The sequence below is a fragment of the Rosa chinensis genome, chromosome 5 (genome assembly GCF_002994745.2).
Source record: "Rosa chinensis cultivar Old Blush chromosome 5, RchiOBHm-V2, whole genome shotgun sequence".
NCBI lineage: Eukaryota > Viridiplantae > Streptophyta > Magnoliopsida > Rosales > Rosaceae > Rosa > Rosa chinensis.
In genome coordinates, this window is record NC_037092.1 from 85,173,454 (window position 1) to 85,196,412 (window position 22,959).

A 22,959-nucleotide genomic window follows, 5' to 3' on the forward strand; every position below is an offset into this window, starting at 1 on the left:
CCCATCAGTGCGTCGAGCCTAATCTTCTATTTACCAAGAGAAGAGACAGCGCACTCTCAGTGCTGCTCAAGGTTATAAAATTAAAAAGTCATAATGAAATTATCTATTCTGGTAAAATAAAAAATACATTAAAAATAAAATTGAGAAACTTCCACATTTTCCTCATTGTGTCTTGTACGCATATGAGGCTAGTAATTAAAATTAGAACCATATGGCAAAAAATGATGTGCATCTTTCCAATGCAATGTTCATGGTCACATACTCACATGTATTGCTTGTATTTTAAAGAGATTGGTTTTTTGATAAAATTGAAACATTATGCTCTGTAGATTAAAGAATAGTACAGAAAACTACTCTAGTAAACATTTCTGCTTTGAATAGTCTATGCCACATACAAACACCTCGCCTTGTAGGCAATCTATTATACCTAGTCTCATATGCCTAGTATGCAATTGTGATACGCTAAAACCAAGTACTTCCACAAGACTCATGGAGGTATTGCTACAAGTAAAGACAATAAAACTAGGACAAAACCTATCAAGCAACTACGGGTTCCTTACCCTTTGACGGATTGGAACCATGGACTAACTCCGCAAGGGTGAATTTCGGTAATCCATTCACCAATTTCTCCTCCTTCTTGGGAATCTTGAGCTTCTTTGCCAAAGACTTCTTCATAAGTGATGCAGAAAGCGTGAACACGATAGTAAAAGGCTCCGTTAAGCGTCGAAAGCAATATGAGATGAGCTAGAATCCACTAGCAATTACGGGCACAACCGTAAGAAACATAGAGAAATTGCTCTAATATTTGGTCTTTTTATTGATAACTTGAATGAAAATTATAATTGAAGAGGTGTCTTATATAGGGCACATAGAATAAACCTAATACAACTAGAAAACAAAAAGAACAATTTATTATAGACTAAAACTAGGAAACCTAATTAAATAAAAATCGAAAATAAAATCCTAGATATTAAAGAATATTACGCAAACATATATTTGGAATCCCAACTAAGATTTTGCTCAAGAATTCCGATATATCCAAAAGAGTAATTTATGATTAATTCCATCATTAATAAACCTATTTGAATACCAATTTTCAATATTCAAATTAGGCCTGGGATCGGGTCGGTTTCAGTTAAAAAACTGTGAAACCGAAATAGAAAACTAACTCCTATAAACGGTTCGGTTATGATGTCAAAAAGTTTGGAACCGTTTTGGAACCGAACCGACTCTAAACGGTTCGGTTCTTGCTTTTTTCGGTTTTTTTGCATTCTTTGGAGACCCGCCTGATACTTCACTTCCACTTCCACTTGCAGGGAAATATCAACAGCCTTTCTTGAATCCATGTCGGCCATACCAATGAGTGAAGGACAGAGACAAGAATAATATAATTGAAATTTGAAAGCATGATTCTTAAAGAGTCAAAAGCAAACATGATCTGTAGTACTGCTTTGTGTGTTCTAGTCCATCATGATTCATGACCACTGACCACAAACTGACAAATTCAAAGCAAAAATCTTTCAAAAATCCCACTGAGGATACAATTCTCAATTATGGGTATTTTTAAAAGAATGGTTTCTTACCATTTCTGGGTTCCACTCGAACTCACGAAGTGCTCAGACTTGTGCAATTTCCTCTCCTTCTCTGGTGCGCAAGCCTTTTTGATCTGACCCAAGCTCAGAAGACATCGTCGTTCTCCTCCAATGGTGGTGGCAGTGCGAGGAAGCAGAGCAGCATCTGATTTCGGCAGGTTTAGCCTCCAGAGCTTCTTCTCGTATTGGATCTTCGGGTGCTCAGACTGGTACAAATCCCTCTTCTTCTTCTTCAATGGTTTCAAAAGAATTCCCTCTTCGAGATGTGATCCCCAATTTTTCAATTTGAGAGATGAGTTCCAATTTTTCCGGGTTTGATCGAAGGGAAATGGAAATAAGAAAATTTATGTTTCACGTTTTGGCTATAAACGTCCATGATCTCATGCGGACTAGTTTATTTTAGCCATATAAGCTTGGAAAAACAACCAATTATATAATGACACATGTACTTCGGTTCTTCCAAGTTTAAAAAGACTCACACCGAAACCGAACCGTAAACGCAGCTTCAAGAACCGAATCGTAACAAATGTAAGTTAACATTTTGAAGAACCGAACCGAACCGGATTTTTCGGTGCGGGTCGGTGCGGTTTTCCCGGTTCTACGGTTCTAAGTCCCAGCCCTAATTCAAATCATTCTTCTTAATGTGCAGAAGCTGCTTTCTTTTTGAGATTCTTTGTTGAAGTTGGCTAAAATCTCGTCCTACATCAATAAGTGAGACATTCACAACCTTAAGCTCCTTTGCCTTATTCTTGGCCCCTTTTGGCCTCCCCGGCCTCTTCTTGTAAACTTCCTTGATCGGTTTCACAAGGCACAATCTCATTGTCATAGAATCCAAGTTTGTCCTACCCACTGCCAAACTCAAACGCATCTTCTTTGGAGAAATTCCATCTTCTTCCACACGTTTTCTGCGCATACCACAACTAGAAGCCGCCTCCACGAGCTCTTTCTCAGCAGAACTACCACTCCCACTCAGCCTCTGCCCTGAACCTCCCGATATTAGTTCAATACCATTCTCTACCTATTCTTCCATGGATGCAGTATGCACCCTAGAGCTTCCTTCACCACGACCATAACAAGCCTACGGCAGATTTCCTTCCTCCTCTTTGGTTTAGCAGCTGGTAAAAACCTTTCCAAACCAACTTGTGGATTAGACTGTGCTCCAAACTTAAGGAATAGATGGATTTCAAATCTTTTTAATTAGTGCGAAATTAGTTTAACCATTAAACTACTAACTAAACATAAAATCCATTCCTTTAACCCATGATCTTGGCTTATTGTGATATGTATATAAACATAGCATGCATAGTAAGGAAGAACAAAGAAGTAGTTTATGTTCTACTCACCCTTGGAGCGTGATTTTAATCCGATCCAAGTGAACCACCAAAGTTCCTCTCCTTGATCTCTTCTTGTGTGTGTCTCCTCCACCTTGAAGCACCTTGGATTAAGGACTCCTTCTTGTACTTGTAATCTTCTCTTTAATGTAACAAGTAAAGCCACAAAAGGATATGGCCTCTAAGGATCTTCACCAAGTGAATCAAGAGATAAAGAAAGATGAAAGAAAAGAAGAAATTATGCAAGTGTTCTTTTTTCCTTTAATTTTGTAATGGACCAAGGGAGAACTCTCTCTCTCTCTCTCAAATATGAAAATAATAGTGTGGAGACACACTTATTATTATGTCCATGCTTTCACTTTTATATAATAGGAAACAACTCCAATTACTAAAAGAAAAATATTGACTTTCATAAAGCCAATATGTTGGCTGGTTCATACATGTTATTGGGCACTAAAAAATGTGTCTTGGGCTTTCATTTAAATCTCACTTAGTGAAGCCCAAGTCCACACCAAAAAACCCGACAATCGTTTAGGCCCAATAGGTTCGGTTTTACCCGAAAATCCTAATTATGTCCAAATAATAAATCTAATTAATTATTTGGTCATAACCAACTCTTGTTTAATCTTCTTCATATACAATCTCAATTATCCACTTATATGGTGTGCGATCTCTTAGGTTCTAATTAACAAGACAATGAAGTTTATAGAAACCATTCTATTTTGTTTACGAATCAAAAACTCCATGTTTGATTCTCCCGTGTTATTATGATTATAAATGTTTATTAATCCTCGGGGACTTCACAAGTCATGAGTGACGTCTTGCAACATATCATGACTACCCTAGTTAATGTAGAATGACAAATAACCTATTCAATTGGAATTACAATACAATACGGTCCTTCTCTAACACAATGTTCTAAATCACATCATTGAGGTATGGAATTGATATGTCAATCCCCTAATGTGATTTTCATTGTTATGTGATTCTTAGAATGTGATTAAAAACTCCTTTTTAAATCTCATTCAATGCTTTGGCCAAAAACTCATTGAATCACATCTTTGAACATACACCTTATTTACTTAAGGATACAGATTCCTTGTTATACACTCACATGTCTCCATGACCGAATTGATTATACCAATGAATGCATCTATTATATTAAGGGACACAATGTTATTGCATCATCAAGAGATAATCCATTCACTCATAAGACAACTATGGTGTCTCAGGTCAAATGACTAATTTGTATTATTGCAATTTAGAGTTCAAGTTTTACATGTAAGTAAGACTCCATACAAGAACTCTAATGATCGCGTTCAGTGTACTCTTTAAGTTAAGAGCACCCACATACTTGTATTAGTGTCTCTACACAAATGATAAGAGACATATCATCCTCCATATTGAGCATACATAGTATGTGCTAGTCTTTCCGGATTATCAATGTCCAAGTGATAATCCTATGACTAGGAACTTTTTAGGATAAGAGTGTGAAAGAGTAAACGTCTCACACATCTAACTCTTTAGATTACTTTCTCTTTAACTCATATTCCTCGGACGTTGTTCAATCAAATATTAAATATAAGCAATGAACAATAAACTTGCCATTTTGATTAATAATAATTACAATAATAATTACATCAAAATGATTGTTTTAGAACACAATTCCTTCACAAACACCAACGACGGTCCAATATATGGTAACAAATGTCTTTGGAGAGACAAAGCTTAGTTTGTTTTAAGTCTTAAGATAAATATATTAGATTTCTAACCTGTACAGTCAAATGCAACTGTTTCATTATATAAAAATTTAATTGGGGTGGGGAGTTCGAGATGAATGTGGAAGTTTGCTCATATTTTTTTTCTATTTTTTGTCTTACTATGACAATTATTCCAAATGAATTTATTATGTATATTTTTTTTTTTAATTATGAAGCACATTTCAAGCACGTGTGGTTTTGATGTTTCAATTTTTCTGTCTTTCATTTTACTAACCGTTAGCGGCATCAACGAATTAGACGACGACGTGTTGCGTAAGGGGTCCAAATCTGGTGGGGTTTTGGTTGGTGCACAAGCTCGTTGTCTTCTAAGTGATGGTGTTGCGGTGATGTGGTGGTGTTCCCTGAGTCATGGCGGTAGTGGGTGTGCTTGCAGTGATCATGGTGACGGAGGTCATGGTGTGCGTGGAACGCTCTTGCTCAGAGAAGTGAAGGCTAAAGTTGGGCTTGGCCAGTCTTGTTGGGCCTTGGGCTTTGCGCTATTGCTTTTGGGCCTTTTAGGTTTCTTAGGCTTCTAATTAGTTAGTTGTTTCTTTTTAATAATTTCCTACTTTTTTTTATGGAGCCATGCACTTTTTGTATTTGTACAATGCCTATTTACTATGACAAACATAATGATATCATATTTTATAGGCTTGCTTTTCTTAAGTGAGCGATAATTGTATAATGAGTAGACTTATCCCTTATATACCACCGTGATACAACCACAACTTCTTATTTGTGTATATATAACCGCGAATGAGTATATATTGGCCATTCTAACTTGAGTATCAAAAACAAGTCAATTTGACTCTATTAAAAAAAAAAACCATTTTAAATCATTTCATTATTAATATTTATTTTCTAGACTAAATGGTATTATAGATATTTTATAATTCGATAAAGTCTGTGACACCAAGTGATTTGCATCACATCACTTCTTCCCTATTCAAGATCTAGGGAGTTCTGCAGAATGAACCACATCTTTAGATTCAGGGACCAAGGCAGTTAGGTTAATTTGTCCCAATAAGACCAATTGACCAAATAAAAGTAGTGCTGAAATGAAACAAACAATATATAAAATCCAAAGCTCCACAATTCAAAACAACTAATCCTAACAGTATATACGCCATTCATTTTCATTTGTAAACAACGCACTCTATTGATTTACCGAAACTGCTTCGGCCATAAAAAAACGCAAGTATATTATGAATGCATGCCAATTATGACACTGTCAATAGCAGATATATACAAATCGGAATTACTTTCCAATACTAAAATACACCATCTACCACAACTTGCCCGTACAATCTCTCACCCACTAAATATCTTCATTTGGAACAGAGGGGAAGACATGAAACGCCAAACACTAATCGAACATCAATAAATCATATTTCTACAACAGAAATGATGGTGAAATAATTAGTGGGTTGCTCTACGTGCAAGATGATTTTCGGACAAAAGGATGCTTGTTCTTCTAAAGTCATATATCCCATTGCCAGATCTGGCATAGACCATCACTGAAGTTATAACAAGCACGCGCTCTACCAGGAGTACCAGCGTAAGCCAAGATTTGATGGCTGAACACGGGATTCCAAAGCAAATTATAGAACATGGATGAGTTGTCATCCTGCTTCTTTCCGTTGAATAGAGCTGGTATCAAAAGCAAAGATATAAGCAGTGGAATTATGCCTTTTCTTTTTCTTCTTTAAATAGGTGAAAGTATTGTTTTTTGATCGCTTTCATGGAAGTTGTGAGTGCAGATATGAGCACTATGAAGCAGTAAAATCAGTGGAATTTACCTTATTACCATCACAACTTATAGCTGAATATATCATTTCAACTCTGCCTGTGGTGATTGTAAGGAGATACTGATCCAGAAGACGTGGGAGGAAGCGGCTTATTTACAAATGGATGTTTTAAAAGCTGAGCAGCAGTGGGACGATTATCTGGCTCAACTTGTAAGCATAGATGGATAAACTCTTGTGCCTCTCCTGAAAGAGAATCAGGAACCAGAGGGAGCTTCCCCTCCATAAGTTTCCATAATACCGCCATCTGTTTAAAGAATAGATAATGTTATCCAAACAAAATCGAGGTTGAAGAGATAAATAGTCCAGTCATTCTGAACCATAAAGAGTCTAATGAAAATGGCACAAACCCATTCGAGATCAGGGTATGGAACCTTCCCAGTTAACATCTCCAACACAGTACATCCAAGACTCCATATATCAGCTGGAAGGCCATAACCTGGATTTCCAGGTTTAGCAAGCTGCACAATAATAGCTTGGCTAAGAAATCCTAAAAAAGTGGACACAACGTACTACAAGATAGAATCATCATACGCAACGTACTACAGGATAGAATCATCATACGCAACCTCTTGGTCAATAAACTGGTAATGTATAAGTATCTTGCACCTTTTCAAATTTGCAAAAGCCAAGACATCACCTAAATGCTAGAAAAAGATAATTCATATGATACAAAGGAAAAATAGAAGCAGGCAAGATTCAGATTGCAAGATACCTCCAACCAAAATCCCATCCCCATCAATCACAAACATCCATCAGCCTATAAAGCTATCTAGCCTTACAAAAAAAAAGTTACGGAAAGTCATTGGGGAGAAATTGCAGGTTCAAACACACGATACAAAACAATTGTTGCGCCAACAAATAATCTCCTTGGTACTTGAGCAATCATTGCCACAAGCATAAAGAATTTACTGTTGATTCTGAAATGACCATCTTAACTGACACTGTTAACTATCATAATTACTTTCTGAACTTAATCTAATTTCTTTAGGGATGCTCTTGGGACGAGTTAACTCAGTTGAGTTAACACAATCTAATGAAACTACATAATAGTGCTATGTATCTGGCTGTGTTCTTTGGAGAAAGAATTAATTATCTAATCAGAAACAGTTTGGCTCTGCTATCTAATGTTTTCTTCTTTTCTTAAAAACAATAAAGAAAGAGAACAAAGCGAAGAGGACAGTAAGGAGAGGGAAACAGGAGAAGATACATTAAAATTTACTTACACACTAAAAACAATTTTAAAAAGCTTACAGATTTAGTTTTATGCATCCTCCTTCCTCTCCTTTTCACCTTTCTCATTTCCCTTTCATACTTTTCCTTCTCTTTATTATGATTATAAAATAAATAAATATGTAGACATTCTGAAATAAGCCCACCAAGAGAGGGGAAATCAACATAATTCAGAAAGCTAGACATTAGCCAAGGGCCAGCACTGATGCATATACTGTTTCATAATTCCAAATGGTCGTATACTTTATATTAGAACAATAAACCAAGTTACCTACGCAAAATAGACTAATTAATACATGTCATTACATTGCCCACCTTATAATTCCTATCTTCTTGTATTTCAAATTTGTTTTTGTTTTCTGGTAGAAATAGAATATAAGAAGTTATATCACTTTACTGATTCCTCCAGCCAATTGTTTACCAATATCCTCTGTTTCTAATAAATGGTATATTTAGAATCCAACAACCTAACCAAAGCAACTAACAACAATTCTGTCAGAGTTCAAGAAGCATGAATCGTTCGTGAAAGTCATCCTACAAGGATCACTAAATTTATCAGTGATGGCAGCAGAATAAGATGGCAGTAGAATAAGACACGTGTGATTTATTTGGAAGTATTATAGGCATGTCCTCCAATAACAGAGGTCTTAAGCACACAAACTAATACAAAATTTTAAATTCAAAAGTGCAAAGGCAAACCTCAGGGGCCATCCAGTTTGCAGTTCCTTGGCGAGATAGTTTGTCATTCATTTTGATAGCCTGCAAAGATGACGCAACACACAGTATAAGGAGAAATAATTCTCAACATTGTGGAAACTACTGAAAACAATCAAATACAATTGAATTTGGGGAATGGAAGACAAACCTTTGCCAATCCAAAGTCTGCAAGCTTGACAGATCCATTAGCATGCACCAAAATATTTGCGCATTTAATGTCCCTGAATGCAAGAATCACAAAGATGAGAATAGATGTACTAAAAATTGCAAGGCAAAGGATGATCAGGAACATTGTGATGGTGCACCAATTTGATTTCTCAGTTTTTTAGAATGAATCCTCACATGAATATGGCTCATTGGTGGGACTTCAGAATCTTCTGAGATCAATACAACCAAAACCATAATTTTCACATATATATACATGTCACCTGAGTTACCTGTGAATCACATTTTGGTCGTGAAGATACTTCAGACCTTGCAAGATCTGTCTAGTGTATACAGAGACATGTGAATCTGTAAGAGGGTGCGTTTGATATAGCTTTTGAAGGGAGCCTTTGGTTACAAGTTCCAGAAAGATATAGAGCTTTGATTCATCCTGCGAAGACCCATCAGAATATATAAATAATATAACGGTGCTCACAAATAAGTGGATTCACAGGGATAAGGAGCTATGAAAAATTAATACTGAATCAATAAATGGCTTAACTGCTTCACATCAAATACACCTACTAGAATTGATGCAACGAGTTTCTCATCCTATTGGACTCAAATAGAGGTATCATATAGTATGGACACTAGATGATAAGGTAACCTCTCAAATAAATGCATAACGTGTGGACAAGCATGTTTACAATTATGTACAGTGAGTTTGTATGTAAGAAAAAAGAAATTAAACAAAGATGCTAACTGCATGAAATAAATCCTGTGACAGAAAGGCAAAATATACCTCTGTTTGTGATTTATTTCGTATTACAATTATCTACAGTGAGTTTGTACGTGAGAGAGAAAAAAAATTAAACAAAGATGCTAACTGCATAAAATAAATCCTGTAACAGAAAGGCAAAATATACCTCTGTTTGTGGTTATTTCATACTCTAGTCTGTACATTAAAGGAATGTGCAGACCAGCATCAAAGATCATCAATGTCATATCAATAAGTTTCAAATAAAAGCATCTACATATCATTACATGAATCTGTAGCAAAGTAGCAATATCATATCATGAATGGAATTTTGGATATCCATGAGTACTAACTATTGTAGAGAAGTTCATAGCATAGCTAAATAACTAGCCATGGGAATAGACAATAGAATAATGGGTACCTTTTGTGTACCATAATACTGAACTATGTTCTCATGTTGAAACTGACTCAGAAAAGCAATCTCCTGGAAGGAAAATAAAAACAAAAACAGACAATGAGAAGAAAATCTCAGCAAGCAACAGAAAACAAGGTAGAGTACTCTACTGGTATACGATCATTGAGTCAATTACTTAATAGTTAATATCAAGGACATGCAATTTCAGGACATAACATGAAATACAAGCAAATGTCACCTGTTCAAGTCGAGAAACTCTTCCTTGATCATGCAAGGAAACTTCCTTGACAGCAAAGAAGCTTCCGCAACTGAAAGAGAGCATAATCATATTCAGCAAAGATCTTGAAAATATCAGAGCTAAAGAAAAGATGAAAACGTGGAACCACTATTTTAATAAACATTATATGAGAAAATTTGTCGGTATATAAGTGCATTGGAAACAAAGAAAAGTTCACTTTAATACAGTTATAAATTTTTCATAAGGCCATAAGGGAACAAGGATTTTATCCATGGAAGTAAGATACTGCAGAAGTTGCAAGAATAAAAGGAACAAGTGGATAGGCATCCTCACTCCCGTATTAAACGATAAGAGATACCACAAAGGCTCAATAGTCTCATAATCAGCCTAGCTCGAGCATGGAAGGTTCAAACTTCCTCTTCACACTAAGCAGAGCTGGTCTTTTCATCACTATATCACTAAGTTCACTGAGTTTATCTTTCTTCCGTCACTTGAATTTTGAAACAATCACCCTAAAATACTGGTTAAAATCCTTGAAACAATCACCCTTAACTCGCATCACATATTGAAGTTTCGACCCTTCACAGGCATGGGTTTACCGATCAATCCACCTAATCCTAAATGTAGAGATAACTGTGAAGTAGAGAATCGACATCAATATACAATTGAACAACTCCGACCTCAAGCAATGCAAGACAATGAAACTTTAAGACATCTACAAGATTGAGCATTCATATTAAGCAGCTAAAATGAGCTTTGAGCAGCACTCACTCAGCAAATACTTCATACACAGACCCGAAATAGCCGTTGCCGAGATGACCAACCTTTTTCCAATTAGTGATAATAAGCTTAGGCTTCCCAGTACAACACCCGCTCGGCCCCGCCAATGTGACTTGAATTTTTGTCAAGTCAGGGCTCTGGGATACCACACCAGTCATCACAAAATCAAAATTCCTACTTTCTCTGGATTGTGCAGCAACATGATTCACCATGGTTGTCTTGCCGATGTTGCCCATCCCGTCATCCTTAAGCCCCTTCTTCATAACTTTAAGTATGGCTTTTCTTATTGCTGCTTCAAATGCTTCAGGATTAATTGTAATCCCAATTTCAATTTCAATAGGTATTACTTGACGGCACACAAAACCCACAATTTCCTCCATAACTTCTCTATCAGTCCTACAGGAAAGGAAGAAACAAGGGTCAAATAAATACAAAAAGTTGTGCGCATAACTTTTTATATTGAAATATGATGAGATGATCATGATACTTACTAGTAATTATTTGTACACCACCCAAAGAAATTAGCCAAAACTCTTCGGATCTGGTTCCATGCTTACAGAAAGCTTCGCCAAAACTCTTCTTCTGAAATCGAACATCAGAGGGCTCCACGTCATAAAAGAGTGGAAGAAATCTGTTCTGATCTTCCATGCACTCACAAATCTGTCTCTAAGTTCCTCCAAACACCAAGTAGAAGAAGCATAATTTTGCGAGAGAATAACGATTGCAAACCTTGGTTCTCTAACTGCTGTTAAGAGAGTTGGAGAAATAACATCCCCTACTTGAAGATCTTGATCATCCATGACTGCTTTAATTCCACTAAGGTAGATCATCCATGATCTTGATCATCCAAAACTCGTACCACTAAGGTAGCTCAAAATGTGTTTTACACCATTCCAATGACGCAACGTTGGAGCAGAGCTGTATCTTGCCAATAAATTGACTGCAAATGCAATATCTGGTCTAGTGCACTGTGCCAAATAAAGCAGGGCACCTATAGCACTGAGATATGGTACTTCTGGACCAAGGATAATTTCACCTTCTTGTCTCGGACGGAATGGATCTTTCTCAACGTCAAGACATCGAACGACCATTGGGCTGCTTAGTGGATAGGCTTTGTCCATGCCAAATCTTTTCAAAACTTTTTCAGCATAAGCTGATTGATGGACAAGAATCTCACTAGCAAAATGCTCGATCTGCAGGCTGAGGCAAAATTTTGTTTTCCCAAGGTCTTTCATTTCAAATTCTTTCTTCAAATATTCTGCAGTCTTTGTGAGCTCTTCGGGGCTCCCAATTAAATTCATGTCATCGACATAGATAGTAAATTAATTGATGTCAAGAACTCCACCACCAATCATGTCATCGACATGGCTCCCATTGTTCGCAAAGAAGTCAGAAACATCAAGGGAAGATATATCTAATAGCCCAGACGATTCCCAAGGATCAGAATGATCAATGTGGTTTGTTTCCACATTTTTCCCTTCTAGGGAGGCTTGGTAAAGATCCACCAAATGCTTGGGTGTTTGACATGTACGAACCCAATGATTGGATGAGCCACACCTATGACAACTGTTGTCATTGTTTCTTGGAATTCTGCTTGTTTGGCCATTCCTTTTGTTAATCTTGGCAATGTTTCTTGATCCCAAATTTTGGTTATGACCTCCATGACCACGACCACTACGTCGTCCACGGCCACGTCTACGACCATGATTATAACCATTGCCATGCCTTCCTCAACGTCCATTTACATTCCCATTAGAATTTGTGGCATTTGCTTCCGGGAATGGTTGTGATCTGGTTGGATGGGATTGATGGTTTTTCATCAACAGCTCATTGTTCTGTTCAACCACAAGATGATAAGAAATTAAATCTGAATATTTCTTGAATCCACGCTTTCGATATTACTGTTGCAGGAGCATGTTTGAAGTGTGGAAAGTGGATAATGTTTTCTCTAGCAACATCTCTTCACTTATTTGCTCACCACACAATCTTAATAGGGAGCTAATTCTGAACAGAGCTAAATTGTACTCCTTCACTGTATTGAAATCTTGAAGGCGCAAATGCGTTCATTCATAGCGAGCTCTAGGGAGTATCACATCCTTTTGATGAGCATATCGCTCGGCTAAGCTTTCCAAAGCTCGAGTGGATCTTTGATAGTGAGGTATTTGTCTTTCAATCCTTCATGGATATGATGACGAAGAAAGATCATGGATTTGGCGCGATCCTGTTGGGATGCGGTATTGCCCTCTTTGATAGTATTTCCAAGATTTGAGGCCTGAAGGTGTATCACGACATCTAGGACCCAAGAAAGGTAATTCTTGCTGGAAATGTCGAGCGCGACAAATTCCAATTTTGCCAAGTTTGCCATCTCCTATACCAAGAAGATGAGATATGTCAGAATCCATGAATGTTAGAACTGCGGTTCTTAACACTGAAATAATTTAAACTTCGTGAAGGAAGTAATTCACTCGAAACTTTAGGTTCGAGGCTGACATATCTATTTGAACAATGGATCATGAATGAGCCATGTACTCGAAGCTTCAGCATTGAGACTTATTATTAGAACGTGAGGTTCTATATATTGGTGGTTTGAACTTGGGGTCCAAACGCTTAGCATTCGAAACTTTCAGGTTCAAGATGGGCCAATTAGGAACTTCCTGTTATAAATTTTTTTGGTGGTTTGAACTTGAGGTTCAAACTCTTAGCGCTCGAAACTTCAGGTTCGAGATAAACCAACCGGTTCCGTTAAGTGAATAAAGACATGAATATAGATTACACAAAGATGGTAATAAATCAAGATGATAAATAATGTTTACTTACCTCAACCAATTGAGAAGATAAGAGTGCAAAAGTTTGTTGCATAATGAAATTAATTTAGCAAGAGAGAATCACACATCATATAAATAAATTCATAGATGAAAGATAAGTAAAATATCTTTGGGAACTCATAGATTGTGAGCATTGGTTGAAAGCAACAATGTTGCACCATATGACTCTTTGATCATCATCGAGTTTATGAAAGCGGTAGAGACATTCGTGCTGAAAACGTGTTATAATATAAGGGAAGGAACTTACTTGCTTGGTTGTGAGGAATGAAGTTGTTGACTTGCTAGAAAGTAAAGAGTGTGAAGAGAGAAGAGTAGATGGGGGAAAGTGGTGTGTATATTCCATTCTTCACTAGTCCCTTTATATATGGTTGAATGACTTGATGACCACTCATGTTGTAACTTGGTGGTCACTCTCAAGTTACATGATGGTCACTCTTAAGTTACTTGGTGATCACTCACAAACTTTCTTGCTATTACATCATGAAGGTACTAGCTAGTGAATATTACAAAGTGACCCCAAAATAATTATGTGGACAGCCACACAATAATAGTATTTACAACATTTAACCCTTTTTTTGAAACATTTTAAAAATAACCATATATAAGGGTAAAATGTCTTGATTATCCTCATATTTAACGGAAGTAACCACAAAATGAAGTACATATTCTACATTACAAATAACCGAAAAGTTAAGCCAGGCAATCACATTATATTAAGCTGGAGGTAATGCTTTTAGTTTCAACATAATGTTAAGCCTGGCAAATAAGGCCAGGGAGTATCAATAAATATAAGCAAGCACAAACTATTGGGATGTTATAATCTTCTAGAAATAGGCAACACAGCAAGAAGCATGACTTGTAGTCCTCATCTTTCAAGTACTCGTAGCTTAATTTTATACATTCGAAAGCATTTTCATCATGGTCAGGGTTGACAATTTGTGACTTCTCTAATTGTTGAGCTGCTTTTTGCCATTCCGCCAGATCTTTATCTCCAAGTGCCCTTGCAACTGCTATCAGTGCAATGGGTAGACCCCTACATTCTCTAGCTACCTTCCTCACTACAACCTCAAAAATGGTCGATTCAAAAGACCTTGCATTTCTCACAAACAATTTCCAAGAATCTTGTTCTGATAAGATATTGAGAGGAATGTCATTGCTTGGCTGTCCATGGAATTACAAACATTCAAAGGTAGCTGATGAGCTTGGACTACTGTCCGGAGCTTCATGATCATTACTCTCATATCCAAGATCTGAATCAGAGAAAACTTGATATTTTTCATCTCGTTCAATATTCTCTAGCCATGTGGTGGTGGCCAGAGAACAATCAACTTCTTTTGCTGTGAAAAAGTCACAGCTTTCCAGAAGAAGAGAATTATCACAAGCAATCATTATCTTTTCTCCACGTTCCAAGAGGCTAGAGCTTTAGTCTTTAGAGACTAATTCCTTGATACTTTTTATGGCCATAGCTTTCATCCATGGGATGCTCAGATTTGGTTTTCCATTGTTTCTCACAGTGGTGGGCTTAACTACAGGGCATTGAATAATCCTAAAATGATGGTATAGAGAAATTTAATTTATCTGTCCATTTATCATTGTCCACTCTGGTGGAGTTGATATAAATTTTAATCTCAAAATGCACCCTTCAGGTCTAATGTGTTTAACGGTTTCAGATATAATATCTAGAAGCCCTTTTAGATCTTCATTGGATTTTGTCCAAAGATTATGAACAAAACCGTTTTCCACATGCCACAACTTGTGTTTCTGAGCTTGAACATCAACTAAATATCCTCCACAATAAGGGCCAAGAACCACAGATAACGTCGAAGGGAGATCATTTCTATATCCAATTTCTCCTATAAGATTATGGAAATCAAACCACTCAGATTCTATAGGTTGTATTTTACTGCACACAAAATCCACAATTGTGTCTACAAGTTCTCTATCAGTCCTACAAGTTCTCCACCAGAGCTTTCATGCTTATTGAAAGCTTCTCCGAAACTCTGCTTCCGGTACCGTATATTTTTGGGTTCCACATTATAGAAAAGTGGAAAAATTCGGTTGTTTTCTTCCATGCACTCATAGATCTTTGTCAGTTCCTCCAAACACCAAGTAGATAGAAGAAGCATAGTTTTCCGACATAACAACGATTGCAAACCTTGATTCTTCAATTGCCTTTCAGAGAACGGGAGAAATCGCATCCACTACTAGAAGATCTCGGTCATCCATGAATGTTGTAATTCCTCTCTTGTTTTGCAGCCGATGGTATAGATCGGATGTAATACTCCTTCGAGTGTCAGGACCCCTGAAACTCAAAAACACATCATACTTCCACTCAACAGCTGATGATGAAGAAGAGGAAGAAGCGACCGTCCCGGCGGCAACACTAGCTTCAGGCGTGAGTACCGTCTTGGAGGATACATCTACCGGGAACAACTGTTGGGTCACAGGTTGCGAATCAGTACCGTCCTTGACCCAGACCCCGAATATCTTGCAGCCACTTACCAGAAAGGAAAGCTGAGAAATAAAAAAACTGTATGAAAGAACAAACCCATATTTCTGGGCAAAACGGTATGAAAGAACAAGAACAAGAACAAAAACGAAACAAAACTAAAACTTACCAGAGAGGAAAGCTGAGAAACTAAAAAACACATCATACTTCCATGGACGAGCTGATAATGATGATGAAACTGATGAAGGGAAGAGATGCAGAGGAGGCTATTGAAACCAGCAAGAAATAAACTAATTTCCACTTTTCCAGTGGGGGGGGGGGGAGAAATGGGTGAGGGAGATGATAAATGGGGCGGGCGGGGGTTAGGGTGTATATAGTGGGAGTGGGATTTCGTGGGAGTGTGTTCCCGCTCACCATTGGGGAGGACTTGCCTGCGGTGAGTCTCCACTTTAATCATGTACCATGTTGAGACCGAAAATTTCACAAACCCAAAATAAAAAATTTGGTTCAATGCAAAAGTGAGAGTCCAGTATCTTTAACTTAATTATCTCCAAAGCGGATAATTGTACAAGTTTACTGTGACCAAAGAAGGTAGAGTTCTAGTTGTCTTCAAAATTCAAATAAAACAAGAAAATGAAGCAACATAATCAATCATGCATGCATCACGTGGATTGTATTCAAGACCAAGTCAAGATTCAAATTTAAAACCTTGGATAATCTTCCCATCTTGTAAATTCAAGACCAAGTCAAGATTGCTGGAGAGATTTCAAATCATCTATCCAAGGATGATAACAAAAGCCATGACTTGATATCACTTGAACCGGTAGCAATCAAATGACTCATTTTGTATGAAGTTTTCAAATTCAAATCCCATACTGGAAGTTGTGGATAATTCCCACGGTTGCAAGTTTGAATGTGGGAGTGGTTATCATCATCTGAAGATAATTTCAAATTCAAAAATTAAGGTTAACCTGCATGATCTCTTATTCTGCTACGTGCCTATATAAAGAGCTCTTTACATGCAACAAGGAGGAGAGAGGCAACGAAAGAGAAGCAAAAAAGTGAAAGAGGAGGAAAAAAGCAGAGAGCTAGGAAACGAAAGGGGAGAGAGAGAGAGAGAGAGAGAGAGAGAGAGAGAGCAGAGGGGAAAACACAGGGGAGAGAAGAAAAGACTGTCAGCAAGGGAAGAAGAGAAAATTAATCTGAAGTTAAGAAGAGACCACGAGAAGCTACAAATATAGAGCAGTGGGTATAATTTCTTCTATATGCTGTCAATTATCATTTTCACTCAAGTGTTCTTTTTGTTTTGTATTATATGATTACAGAAAGCTAATAGGTGATCATGTAAGACTATAAGCACTCCAAAAAGAAGTTGATGGTCTATCCTCTCGCCAAGAGTCCCTCGTTGATTTCATCCTCACAAATCTCACTAACGGCTTCCGGGCAAGACACAAAGTCGACATCAAGCCCTCATTCATAGCCGCGGTGTCACTTCACACTCACTTGTTTTTCGATGCCTATACTGCGGTGCGTCCTGCGTATAGGTGGTGGAAGCAAGGTTCAAGCTTAAGAGGGATTCACTGTGCTTGTTTTTTATGCCCACATAGCAGTGCGTCCTGCATATGAGTGGCAAAAATAAGCTTGTCAAGTGAAAGCCTGGTGGCTACCAGTTCATAACAAGTACCATTATGCGAAGTCCTTAAGTTCATAAAGTGAAGAGACTGCTCCGGAGGGATCCTTGTGCAGCGCCAAAGCCAAGACGTCACTCCACCTGTATCAAAGCCACCATCAAAATGGTGCCCCAAAAAGCAAAGTAGCTATCTTTCTACAGAAGGGTGTTCGACTTGGCTTATCCCTAACCACAAGACTGCAGGGTGTTCGGTTTAGCTTACCTTAAATCACAGGACTGCAATGTGTTCTACTTGACGTGATTTTGTTTCCTTCAAAATGTGTCACCTGCAAGGGATTTAATAAATATACAATCCTAAAGTGATCATGTCTTTTGTTTTGGCGGTGGAAAACTGATCAATAGCACATGACGACAAAATGCAATTAAAGCATGATTATCAAAACATAGTGTGCTGCAAGGCATGATTCAAAGTACCAGGAAGCAGCTTTCTATTGAAATGGGAATTAAATGGCAAAGTTACAAGGAACATGGCCACGTCCAGGTGCTTGGAAGAATCAAAACCATAAACAACTAAGCTTTTGCTTTCTCTCACTTTGTCCATGAAACGGTGAAGCGCTGATATGCTCAGAGCCTCAGACAAATTCTCTCTCTGAGTAGAACTGGCAGATCTAGCAGATGGTTTTGTGGGTTTAGTCTGGGCTTCGAATTGAGTGTAGATATAAAATCAAAAAAATTTAGGGGTGTCCAAATCAGTTACAAGCTTTTAGCTAGGCTCTGTGGAATCACCCGTCGACAAACTTCAAAGCACTAAAAAGCCAACTCTACAAAGGTCCACATCAAATCTTCGACTCCAATTTCAAAGCTCGTCTTGATGGGTGTCTAGATTAAATATGCATCGTCAAATGATACATGGACACTTCACCAAAATTGAGGTGTCCACTCAAAATGAAAGGAGTCATTGAGCCTCTCACAGAAAATGAAAGCAAGTCCATCGATAGAGGTCTACTCCAAATCTCTGAGGACTAATCACAAATCTCCGCACGACAGGGTGCCCAAATCAAATCGGTGGATACTCGCCAAATTGGATGTCCTCCCCAGAATATATTTTTTTGCTTGATGGATTCAAAATATGTACACATCCATCAACCCAAAGTCGGTACAAAACCGAAAATTTTAATCCAATAAACTACAATGGTTTGATCCCTTCATAGGGTATGTAGGCAGTCTAGCAACCCACTAGATGCAACTGTAACTCCAAACAGAATCCCTGACTCCACCAGTCAAATTCAATCAGTCCTAAATGAATCACTGACTCCAGTCAAATTCTCCCAACACCACAAAAATCAAATCCATTCCAAATCACACAAATAAAGTCCAAACCAAATTCAAGGGCTTTAAACCCTTCCCCAAACACAAATTCAAAATAAATGGGTCATCTACCCATTTAAATCTCAAAAGCCGGAACTACATGTGGTTTGATCCCGCAAAGGGTATGTAGGCAATCTAGAAACAAACTAATCTAGATACAACCGCGTCCTAAACACAAAATCGAATCCCTGGTCCACTTAAACCAAATTCGTCCCAAACACTACTCTAATTCCAAAATCAAAGCCCTTCAATGAGTCATCCACTCATCGGAACTCTTAAACTACGAGTGGCTTGATCCCTGTCCAAGGGTACGTAGGCAACCCATTCAAATATCCGGGTGTAGCGGCAAAAACAAACCAACACATATCCCATCAATTGGTTTCTTCATAAATGGAATCAAATGGTGTTTCCCTGTAACAAGTGATTGTAATTAAGAGACACATTCTGTCTTGAATGGGTCGAACCCAAAATAATAAAAACTCTATTCACTACATGAATACGAGTGAAATTATGTTGGGTGACATTTTCGCTCACTATGTGCAATTTTTGCTCAACAACCTTATCTATCTGCAATTTGTATTCTTAGTGTAAATGGACAACAAATTCACCAAGATGCATGCCTGACTGTCTATATGAAATGTCTATGTTTTATCTTTTTGCAGAAATCCATTATCAGCATCAGTTGATTACTAAAATGAGAGGACGAGTGATCATACTATATTAGTTATTAACGAGAAAGAAAAAAGCTAGTTACAATTTCTGGGTAGATCATTGAACCCAAAGATTGACAGAGAGGCTCTATATTACCAAAACACCTTTTCTAAATAATGAAGCCCAGCCTTGGCTGTCATTTCAAGTTATTGACTAATAATATAAGAACGCTTTAAAGTTGAGAATACTCTTTAACATGGATAAAATCATCATTGTGATTTGTGCATGAACTAATCGGATTGATGGGCCTACTAAATATGTCCTTTGATACATATATACACTTAATGATACGAGACATACCTTAAGAGTGGAAAGTTGTGAGAGTTGATTCATTGCGGATACTTCCCCATAGTGTGCCTCAATGTTGGTCATCATCTAGTTGGACTTCGTTGCTGCTGTTGAAATCAGAAGCAGAGATTGATAACTGGGGGCACGCATAGACATATAAGTGTTCCAATGAAGGGCGCTCGATTTCAATATCAATAGCACTGCTGCTAGTACTGGACAGCGTTGTGAGCTTTGGAAGACCTTTCAAAAGTAGGTTCTTCAAATGTGGAAGAACAATCTTGTTGCTCTCTGTTTCCTCACTTACATATGAGAGCAACAACTTCGACAGTAGAAGCGGTTTCACCAACTTGGGACAAGATTGCACATTCAATATCTTAAGATTACATACAGAGCCAGGTGGTAATTCACCAACACATAGCTCCTCCAACCAATCCCCCAAATTGATTCTCAACTCTTCCAACAACACTTCTGCATCTAAGCGAGATTCTATATACAGATATACAGATATCTGAGTCCATGTAATCTCCCATGCACGGTCGTCTTCCTCGACAAGGTTAGTTAAGCCATAGCAATCTCTGTTCCATACATCCTCTGTTTTTTCTGTAACCACACTGATGAACCAATCGGGTAACTTATTCATGGTTTCGTCAATGGTCAATGCTCTTGAAGAACGATCTGGAAAGCCATCGTCCCAAGAGGGCCAACTGGGCTTTCTGAACCCGTATCTTCTGATACGTATATAAAAGTTGACCCAGTTTGGAATGAGCTCAACATTTTGAGGCAAGCATTCTACACCACATACGGAAACCTTCAAAGTGTTTAAATGTGACAAGACTGTTAACTCATCAAACTCAGCATTCTCACAAGGAAAACACAAGTAGTTTCCCCAAACTCAACCCCAGTCGCCAAAATACATATTCATGTACAGTTTTTCTAGGCTATGCAACCTTGATATCACTTGAGAGGGAACTGTCTCAAAACTAGTTTTGGTCCAGTCCAACATTCTTAACTTGGTCAAATTTCCCATCTCTTTTGGAAATTTCTTAATATTACAGCCTCTCATACTGAGAATCTCAAGATTTTTCAGTTTTCTAAGCATGGATAAGTCAATAATGTACATGCAACAATCTAAATGCAAAGCTTGGAGTCTGGTTAGAAGACTGAATGATGGAGGCAGTGATGAAATATTAGTTTTCCTAAGATCTAAGACCCTTGAATCATTGAGACTTTGAAAAAAGGTTTTTGGGATCTCTCTTATATCAGCATTTCCTTGTAGCAATAAAATCTGAAGTTTTCAACATGCCAACTTGTTGGGAAGCTTGCAAATGTTGCTCTCCATTAGAGAGATTGCTGAGTGGCCCTCATGCGCATCCATCGGCCAATGTTTTAAATCACAACGAGTTTTCACCAAAAACTGTTGGCCATATGCAGACAATGCAATGGATATGGCAATATCTCGAATGACATTGTGCATCTTTACACATCCAACCTTCAGACCGTCCAAAAGCAAACAAGAATCTTTAAGGTGGTCGGTCACTGATTTTGCGTTGGCTCTGGCAGTTTCTATTGTGCAGTTGACATTTCGAAACAATCCTGTCCTGAAGACATACATCATCAAGTCTTCTATTTGGATATCATAATCTTCTGGGAATAGGCAGCAAAGCAAGAAGCAATACTAGGCTTGACGTTTGGACACATCGGCATTATCATCCAGGTAATCATAGCTCAACTTTATACACTTGAACACATCTTTCTCCTCGTCAAGGTTGGCACGTTGAGACATCTCGAGTCTTCGAAGCTTTTATTTCCAAATGCCCTCACAACTGCTATCAACGCAACTGGGAGACCAGCACATTCTCTAGCTACCTATCTGGCTACTTCATAGAAATCTGTAGACTTTTGAAATGACTTTCTTGTCTTCTTCAAAAACAAGTTCCAAGCATCTTCTTCTGATAAGATACTGAGATGAATGTTTGCTTGGCTCTCCATAGAATGACAGACATACAATCTCCTTGTTGTGAATAGCACTTTGGAATTGCATATTTGAAGCTCATTATATCTGGGAATTCCAATGCTTGACAGGTCCAGTCCATTCCAAATGTCGACCAAGATTATAAGGATCTTACTTCTTCTAAGTATCTCCTTCTGCAATCTACCGGCTCGTCCAATTTCTGACTCCTCCTCAATTTCAAGCCCAGCACCATCTGCAAGTGTGCCTTGAATGTTTCTTGTATTTGGAGTTTGAGATACAACAGCCATAATCACATGATCAAAAAGGCCCTTTTTTAGGGCTATAGCACTAAGGTATTTGACCAGAGTTGTCTTCCCAACTCCTCCCATTCCATAGACCCCAATGGCAGCGAACTCATCATTTTCTAATGTCTTCATGAGCTCAACCATGGCTTGTCTTGTTGCTTCAAATGCTTCAAAACCGCCATTCAACATTATTGAAATAGGCCGTACATCACTGCACACAACTTCCACAATGCGTTGGACAAGTTCTCTGTCAGACCTACAAGATCAAGAAGGGTCTCGTAGTGATCAGGCAAATAATAAATCCAAATGTACAGCTCTTAATTGTTAAGTATTACAATAGTTTCAAAATGCTTACCTATATTTGTTTGAATCAAACCCAGATATATTGGCCACTTTTGTTAAAGAAACTCTCCACTTCTTCGCCTTCTCTACATTGTCATTGCCATGCCTAAACTTTTCTTCATGCTTAGTGAAGGCTTCTGCAAAACTGCCTCTTTGATTCCTCACATCAGAGGGATCCACATTATAGAAAATTGGCAGAACCATTGTCTTCTTGGCTTCAGATCATTGAAGTATCTTTATAAATTCATCCAAACACCATGTAGAAGAAGCATAGTTCGGTGACACCTCAATTGTTGCAAGGAGACTTGGAGAAATAGG

General features: G+C 37.9%; 1 protein-coding gene across 4 annotated transcripts; it reads right to left on the reverse strand.

Moving 5' to 3' along the window:
- Positions 1–5,842: 5,842 nt before the first annotated feature.
- On the reverse strand, positions 5,843–11,652 carry LOC112165455 (mitogen-activated protein kinase kinase kinase 1). Of its 4 annotated transcripts, none has more exons than XR_002922845.2 (11): positions 11,264–11,608; positions 10,764–11,168; positions 9,993–10,062; positions 9,761–9,823; positions 8,876–9,033; positions 8,587–8,659; positions 8,421–8,480; positions 6,839–6,949; positions 6,483–6,735; positions 6,282–6,333; positions 5,843–6,223 (listed from the first exon to the last, which is right to left on the reverse strand). XR_002922845.2 is itself a non-coding variant. In XM_024301959.2 (11 exons), the coding sequence occupies exons 3-10, from the start codon at positions 11,150–11,152 to the stop codon at positions 6,520–6,522; spliced, it is 1,140 nt and encodes a 379-aa protein (XP_024157727.1). In that variant the 5' UTR covers positions 11,153–11,168; positions 11,264–11,354; positions 11,502–11,652; the 3' UTR covers positions 5,843–6,333; positions 6,483–6,519. The 4 variants fall into 4 exon arrangements, 3 of the variants coding, with proteins under 3 accessions (XP_024157727.1, XP_024157728.1, XP_024157726.1); XM_024301959.2 differs by having other exon boundaries at positions 5,843–6,333; positions 11,264–11,354; positions 11,502–11,652; XM_024301960.2 differs by having other exon boundaries at positions 5,843–6,333; positions 8,587–8,664; positions 8,881–9,033.
- Positions 11,653–22,959: the final 11,307 nt, after the last annotated feature.